This window comes from Fistularia commersonii, chromosome 16 (assembly GCF_037954325.1).
Source record: "Fistularia commersonii isolate RoL2024-O1a breed Wild chromosome 16, RoL_Fcom_v1.0, whole genome shotgun sequence".
In the NCBI taxonomy this organism is placed as follows: domain Eukaryota; kingdom Metazoa; phylum Chordata; class Actinopteri; order Syngnathiformes; family Fistulariidae; genus Fistularia; species Fistularia commersonii.
In genome coordinates, this window is record NC_141299.1 from 3,720,920 (window position 1) to 3,729,538 (window position 8,619).

The 8,619-nt window shown below is 35.9% G+C and overlaps 1 protein-coding gene across 1 annotated transcript; it reads left to right on the forward strand.

Moving 5' to 3' along the window:
• Positions 1–1,429: 1,429 nt before the first annotated feature.
• nipa1 (NIPA magnesium transporter 1) lies at positions 1,430–7,369 on the forward strand. The gene is made up of 5 exons (XM_086161334.1): positions 1,430–1,677; positions 1,824–1,871; positions 2,040–2,130; positions 3,684–3,844; positions 6,216–7,369. Exons 1-5 carry the CDS (start codon positions 1,545–1,547, stop codon positions 6,722–6,724), a joined length of 942 nt encoding a protein of 313 aa, XP_086017460.1. The 5' UTR covers positions 1,430–1,544; the 3' UTR covers positions 6,725–7,369.
• The last annotated feature ends 1,250 nt before the right edge of the window (positions 7,370–8,619 follow it).

The window sequence follows — 8,619 nt, forward strand, 5'->3', positions numbered from 1 at the left end:
ATGCTGTATGGACTAGAAACTGTTACAATGACAAAAAGACAGGAGGCAGAGCTGGAGGTCGCAGAGATGAAGATGCTGAGGTTCTCTTTGGGAGTGACCAAGCTGGATAGAATCAGGAGTCTATCAGAAGAACAGCACCTGTTAGATGTTTTGAAGAGAAGGTAAGAGAAGCCAGACTAAGATGGTTCGGTCATGTGCAGAGGAGGGATAGAGAATATATTGGTAGACGGAGGCTTGAATTGGAGCTGCCAGGCAAGAGGTCTTGAGGAAGACCAAAGAGAAGATTTATGGACGTAGTGAGAGAGGATATGAAGGTAGTTGGTGTGAGAGAGGAGGATACGGAGAATAGGGCTGGATGGAGAAAGTTGATTCGCTGTGGCGATCCCTGAAGGGAAAAGCCGAAAGAAGAAGAAGAAGTAGTCTAAATAGTAACTCTATAATCTGCAATTGATTGTAAAGAGACAGTATGTCCAAATCCTTTCTTCGAAAATTGCAATTGTCTGACAAATTGAGGACTCAAGGAGTTCCATATGACAAATAAAGAAGACCTTTTAACAATAGATTTTTTATGTGACATAAGAATTCCATTATTCATTCCAGGATCAAACCAGAAATGTGAGGCAAATTAATTTGGGGAAAAAATGTGTTTCTTCAAGGACACGCCAGCATCAGATGAGATTCTGTGGTGTAATGTTTCTCAGTTAAGCATGTCTTGTCTTTTACAACAGACAACGTTTGGAGTTCCTTGGACAGAAAATTAATTACAACAGACTTCAATTAATTAGTAATATCCAGTAATAACATTATGAGGAAACAAATACAATTTCATACACATTGAGACATACTGACAGAGACAGACTTTGATTTCTCAAGTTTGTATCTTACCTCTGGTGGAAATCATATATATATATATATATAGATACATATATACATATACACATGCACAACACACACATATCACATATACATGTATGTATATATACATAAAATATTTATATTGTATATCATATATAGCTTGTCCATCTATATATATGTATGTACATATATATATGTATGTATGTCTGACATATACGTATATATACACGCTTGGCCATCTCTCTCTACATGTAGACACATACATATATGTATGTATTTTATATATAATCATATATATGTAAATATTTAATCATATATTGTATATAACATATCATATATAAACATATAATCATTTTATATCATATATAGCTTGTCTATCTATATATGTGTATATATATATATATACATATATACATACACACACATACACACACACACACATATATATATATGCTGATATGATACCTCACTATATATATATATACATATATATATATATATATATATATATATATATATATATATATATATATATATATATATATATGTAGCCGGTTCTACCGGAAATGCGCATGCGCACTGACACACCCCGGACAGAAGATGGACTGAAACACCGCCAGTCATTGTGCAGCATGGTCCATGGTCCTCTGCAGTTTAGCTGAACAAACAAAACAAACAAAAAGCTAGACATGGCGCTCGACTCAGAGGCTAGCGGCGACTCGGTGACAGTTGCCGGAATAGTGGTCGCAGTTATATCAAGTTTCATCAATGGTTCCACTTGTGTGCTTCAAAAAAAGGGGATACAACGGTCCCGCGACGAAGGTACGCGTCACAGCGGATAACTTAACAATGTTTGTGTTGGAGAGAGCGAAAAAGAATAGAGTGTAAATAAATAAAACACACTTGGGAAACATTACATGATATGTACAAATCGTACACAGGCTAACTTTTCCCTGTGGTTCGCCCAGGTGGTTCGTACCTGAGAGATTCCGTGTGGTGGACCGGAACACTGTGCAGTAAGTACAGCGCCATCTTGTAACTTCCAGAGGATGTACAGTTTAATGATTAAACTGCTAGAAACAGAAGGTTCTTTGCTTCTGTCCCTGATGCATTACAGAGAACCTTCTGTTCTGTGCATGTTTACTGCTAAATGCTCTGACAGGCGTTTGCTGAATCTCATTAAGTGATTGTAGGACAGATTGGCAATTTCCTGGCGTACAATGTGGCTCCTGCTGTCATTGTTACACCCCTGGGAGCTCTTGGAGTGTTATTTGGGTGAGTCCTTCACACAGCAGGGGGTGATTTTTAAATGATCACATGTATTTCTCAAATTAGAAATAAACACATTTAAAAGATCATGTTACAACTTGAGAGCGTATTTATATCATGAAACATCGGGCCCCTGCAAAGAGGTAACTTTTGTCAAGCGAAATCTTGCAGATTGTTCTTATGTTTTGAACATCATAAGGATTGACATTCATAATTTGTCAAAAGATTCACTAAAAAATGATCCAAGTGATAAAGCTATATATTAAAACGCTGCTTTTAAAATAATTATAAATAAATCAATTTTTAGTCGTTTCATTTCAATGTTTTGGTCGTGTATGTTTGAACACACATGTATCAATTGTAGAGAATTAGAAGAATCGTCAAATGTTTTGTCAATGCAGAGGTTGAGCTACCGTACAAAGTATGTCTTCTCTTTTCACTACAAAGTCCTTTCTTAGTTTATATCCTGAAGGTTTTCAGTCTGGTGTCTGCTGATTATCAGAGCAGATTCAAAATGTGGTCAAACCTGCTTTTGGGACAGCCGCTTACAAAAATAGATTTTTTTTTTTTTTTTTTAATGAGGGCACAAGGAAATTAAAAGAAAAATCAGAAATAAGGCCTCTACTTTTCTACCAACATATGCAGTTCTAATATGAAACTGCAGGGGGGGGATAGCCACATTTCTTACTGCAGGGGGATTTACAGGTATGTTTTTTTTTAAGTTTGTGGGATGAGTACATATTATTATCAGCCTTTTACATGTAAAAAAGGTATATTTTCAAATCATCCAATGTTGCAATATTATACAAATGCACCTGATGGAACTATATAGACTACTTATAATCTTTGTTTCCTGAATGGATAATAATTTGGTTGACTTGAAATGATGATTCAGAATCTGCAATGTTTAAGGATTAAAATGATCTACTCCTAACATTTTGTTGCCAAGCATCACAACATAATCCGCCTCGCTATCATTTAAGCTTCAGTTTATTGTTACAAGTGATGTAACTCAATCGTCTCCATTTTGCTGGTGCATTGCTGAAGTTGATCTTATACTGAATACAATGTGTACAGTTACTCATAAATATTAATAATAATAAAAAACAGAAATTTGTAATTATCCAAGGAATTTGTTACTGAAGATATTCAAATATGCTTTTTAGCCTGCATTGTAATGTGAAAGAAATTGACATAATGATCAATAATTAAAATAATCACCACATTCAATACATTAGCAATGGCTCTATTGAATTCATTCATACGTGATCAAAATTAATCAGTGAAATTTTCTGTTTGTTACGGTATATGCATTCATAAATATTCAGCTGGAAAAACAGTAATTCAAAGGGAAAAAAAAGATGTTGAGAAAAAGACATCAAGGCTAAATTGCATGCATATATTATCCAAACAGAAAAAAAGCAAGACTATAACCTCATTGTGTCACAGTTTTTCATATTACCAAACGACAACCCGCAAAATTCTAGTACTGAATGCTACATTGTATAAACGCTGTCTTTCACACCGGTTGCGTTAATGAGTCTTTTTGTCTGATGCAGGGCTGTGCTCGCTTCATGGATTTTGGAGGAGCATTTGAAAATCCTGGGGAAGCTTGGCTGCGTATTATGTTGCAGCGGCTCTGTTGTGCTCATTATTCATGCCCCTAAGACAGAGAGCGTGACATCAAGGTTGGAGCTAGAAGAGCGTCTGTCGGACCCAGGTGACTATGGCGGGAATTGTTTTCCTCTAATTTGCCGCTAAATAAATACAACAATTAATTGATTATATTGGACACTTTTATCAGCTAAGTATGATCCCTCTGAATCAAAACACATTTAAGCGGCAAATATACCAGCAAAATTTAAAGAAAGCATTTTCTTAATGCCTTTAATGCATTTCCATCATACTGTGTCCCGGACAATGTTGATTTCAGCTGCCTGCAATTTGACTGCGCTTTGGTGTCTAAAAATGTTTAAATGTCCTAAATACACACGAGGGTGATCTCTTTCTTTGGTTTAACTACATATAAATGTGTAAAGCTGATCCTGAACCTCACAGGAAAAATGCTCCTTAAGTAATATCATTGTTGTAATAATCAGATTGATGGCTCTGTAGACTGTCCGGGCCATTCTGAAACCATCAACATGGCAAAAACTAACAGGTCAGACACTGAAAGTTATTTTGCTCAGGATCACTTGATGTGCAGGGACAGCAACGCAATGTCTGAGGATCCTTTGAATCATCAGGAAAGACCAGAACTCTATGCATTGTACCTATAGCTTTAATATGTGCTCCATTCTAACTTTAAATATATGGAATTTCTAAACCCTCAACAGGCTTCACAGGCCACAAAAGATATGGCAGTATTTTTTTTCATACATACCCAAAACCTCTCAAATCTTTCACAATTTAATCAGCACTCAAGCCTGGACCTGTTTTACTGCCCTCTCCTTTTTCCAGTTTTTCATTTTTTTTGTAGTAATTTTGGTGGAACTCAACCAGCCTAGACTTGGATTGTACATAAAGTAGCAAGACATACAAGCCCAAGCTTGTATTACATCAAGGTCGTCTGTGAACCGTTGTTATGTTAATCTAGTATTAGAACATACTGCCTTGAAATCAAGATTTTCACTTTTTTTTTTTTTTTTTTTTTTTTTTTGCTTACAGTTTTAGATAATCTCTCCTGGACTTGGAGGTCCCTTTCTCTGTAACACCGTTGAATTAAAGCCCTTTCACTCCCTGTGATTGCAGTTACATGAAATACCCCAATTTCCAAACCACGACGTATCAGACACAGCAAATAAGTACCTTTTCTCTGAACTTCTCTGTTTTTATTATCAGTTAGTGCTCCTTCTACCTTAATATACTTTGATAGACCGCAACCATACTTGTTTTTTGCAACAAGTGCATAAATCTCACATTCAAAATATGTTTCATTAATTTATAAATGTGTGAAGTGTGCCTACAGTTTCTTGACTTGTCGGTTCCCCTCAACCTTTTTGGAATAATCATGACCTTCCAGTACTTAATCTTTTACCCCCTCCTCACATGCTTTGTCATAAACAGGAACTATTTCTCCAGACATGTTTCACTTAGATGTTTGAACATGCTAAGGATATTTCATCTTTTCCATTTCAGTGTTACTTGTTTCTCCTGGTGTTTTCATTTACTCCACCACTCCCAACGGACCGTCTCATTCAGTTTCGTTTCTTTCCTATATATTCCCTTTTCCATATTGTATCACTGTCCCCAACCCACGTAAGAAGAATTCTTTGGCCCTTTTTCTTTGTGACATCACAGATCCTCCCTTTACAATGTGATCACAGTTTTGTTTTGTTTTTTTCCAAAGAACATTGTCAGCAAATCATACAGCAAAAGTCAATAAAGAAATCCGATGGGGGAGTGAACGGTTGTATGTCTCAATGAGGCCCTCGGATTGACTGGTGACAAGTGGGAGAGGCTGTAGTCCTCCATATTTGACTAAAAATAAGGTCATGAAAGATTATTTAAATATGTATGACAACAATCTAGCAAGAGTGAAGAGGTTCATTTTGTCAGTTGTTTTTTCACATTCCAAGTTAGCGTTAATATTAAGATCCCAGGTCAGGAAAAGCATGTTGAAATCAAATAACAGCTGTGAAACTTTTTTTTTCCTAATGTGTGTATGTCATGAAAACCTTTTTTAGTTATCATGATACATCTTATCATGGCAAGTGACCCTGTTTAGTTTCTGAAGATTGAATATATTCCAGAGATTTATCCTTCCATCCAAGAGGCTACTTCAATAAACTGATGAAAACATAAACATTTTTGCTACTTGCTCAAAGGCTTAGGGAGTAGCAAGTCTTGGAATGGACAAGGTGAAAGTCCAATTAAAGTTTTATTGCCAATGTTGTTTTTAAAGTTAAGAGTTAAGGTAGATTTAAAAAAATATGAATGACCTATTTCCAAGTCATGCCTGTTCACATCTTTGACAATGAGACTGAAAGGAAAGGAATACATTTCTATTACATTTGAATTAATGAAATCTAAATAATACAATGTACTGATATGTAAAGATACAAATAACTATATGTCCTCTTGCCTTGCAGTGTTTGTCCTTTATGCCCTCCTGGTTGCCCTCATGGTGGTTGTGCTTATTGTGTGGATTGCCCCAGCTCACGGTACATCGAACATCATGGTTTACGTGACCATATGCTCCCTCTTGGGAACCTTCACTGTCCCAAGCAGCAAAGGACTTGGCCTGGCAGCCAAAGACATCTTTCAAGAAGGGGAAGTTTGCCAAAGAGCTCTGACTCTCTTTCTTGGTTTACTGGGAACACTGGCGCTCAGTATCCTCATTCAGTTCTTCTTCATCAACAAGGCTCTGGAAGTGTTCAGCTCCAACATGTTCGAGGCCATTTACTATGTGATGTTTACATCCAGCGTGATTCTTGCTTCTACCCTTCTCTTCAAGGAGTGGACTGCATTAACTTTAGTTGATGGTCTTGCAATGCTTTGTAGTCTGACAACAGTGTTTGTTGGAGTTATTCTACTTCACATGTCCCAAGAAGCTCTGCTTACATGGAAACAGAATAACACACATGGAAAGACAGACTAATGAGTACATTATCATTTGATTTCATTTGTGCAGCCTTAACTCCAGCCTGAGTGAACAAAACTAAATAGTATTTTTGTATGTTTTACTTAACACTTTACAAGAATATTGGAGTTCTTGGAGCAGTTTTTGGTTACCATGTAACCCATTGGTTGAACTAATACAATTTTTTTCTTTAAATCACTCCATGTCAAAACTCATTTCTCTTTATGAGGGCAGCTTTCATTAGAGGAAACCATTTTAACCCATATCTTTTAAATATTGTGCTCAAGTATGCCTTGTTTCTTTTCAGAATTTAATAAAAGGTTGGGTTGAATTGGGGCTGGGTGTTTATTGATTTTCCCTCTGGGCTTTAAATGGCCTTTTGAACACCCTTCTCTCTCTAAACCCCAGAATGTATCAGTAATGCGTTGCCCAGAATTTTAATAATTCAGTGTAATCTAAGCGGGGGTTGCTTAACATGAGATGTATGAAGATGGCCATCAACAATGAGTGTTTTGTTGAGTGGGAAGATTTGTAAGGAATACCAAATTAAAACCACCATTCAATGGTGATGAGTTTAATTGTGTGTAATTTTTTTTTTTCCCCTTAACAAATGTTCTCAAATTACTCAAAAAGGTCTTAAATAAAAACAAGGTCTCAAATTAACCTTTGTCCATTATTTATAAAAGTGCCCATTATTTTTGCTCAAATATGAGTACATGCATAGTTTTTTGTTTTTTTTTTAAGAAAAGAAGCCAGATGCTAATCCCATGATAGATTGCCAGGACTGTAAGATCACTACCACCTAAACACACAGTGATGTCATCCAAATTTAAAATGTTAATAAAATGTTGTTTTTGTGTTTGATTTTTAATAACTATTTGGGAGATCTGGGATTGCATAACATGAGATGTATTATGATGGGCTATCAATAATGAGTGTTTTGTTGAGCAGGAAGATTTGTAAGGAATACCAAATAAATACCACTATAAAGAGCTTAGTAGTATTTCTTCTATTCTTTCATGGTTTATAATGATTCATTTGCCAAACTAAATCAAACAGTGCTTTTTACTTCTTGGGGATGCAAGAAACACAAAATTCTTATCCAGTTTCTTGGTTTCAGTGGTGTTGAGAAATAAATTGTGTGTTATTTAGTTTTTTCCTCAAATTTTCTCGAATTACAATTATTCTCTGCCCCATAAAGAGTAAATTTAACCTTTTTATTGTATATAAAACTTCTCTCCAATATGAATATATGCACTGTTTTGTTTTTTTAAAGAAACCAGATGCTAATCCCATGATAAATGGTCAGGGCTGTAAGATCCCCTCTACCACAACACACAGGGACTTCAACAAAATTTAATATGAAACAAAAAAGTTTTTGTATTTGACTTTCAATTACTGTTTGGGAGATATGAGGAGTTTTCTCACCTTTATTCATGGGGGGAAAAAAAGTTATTTCAACTTGTGTGAGCCCTTGACACAAGAAATATAACATTTCCAAGGGAACTATGCATAATGCCAACAGAGAAATGGTAAATATCTCTTAAACTCCAGAGAAATTAGCACGAGTGAACGAAATTTGTCACTTCGGCACAAGGGAGACTAAAATAAATTGTAATCAGTGGTTTCCTTACAAATAAACGAGTAAATAAAATATTAGTTTCAAGGGTTTAATTTTTTCTAAATAGGGAAAGCTGTCTATGGAGAGTCCCAGTCATCATGGCCATGGAATTCGATGAAAGATCTTATCGCGGTAACTCTCAGGCTTGAATACCGAAAACAGCCACAGTTCGAAGCCGTGAATCTTTTTGGTTTCGAGGCGAAACAGCATCTCGATCGGTCAATTAATGTTAAAACAGATTTTCTAACCGTGTCAAGACATCAGCTTGGGAACTCCCGGCAACACGCTGTGT

Coding starts and splice junctions, on each gene's coding strand:
- nipa1 (XM_086161334.1), top strand. CDS start 1,545: ATGGCGCTCGACTCAGAGGCTAGCGGCGACTCGGTGACAGTTGCCGGA. Junction 1,678..1,823: donor ACAACGGTCCCGCGACGAAG/GTACGCGTCACA, acceptor TGGTTCGCCCAG/GTGGTTCGTACCTGAGAGAT. Junction 2,131..3,683: donor GCTCTTGGAGTGTTATTTGG/GTGAGTCCTTCA, acceptor TGTCTGATGCAG/GGCTGTGCTCGCTTCATGGA.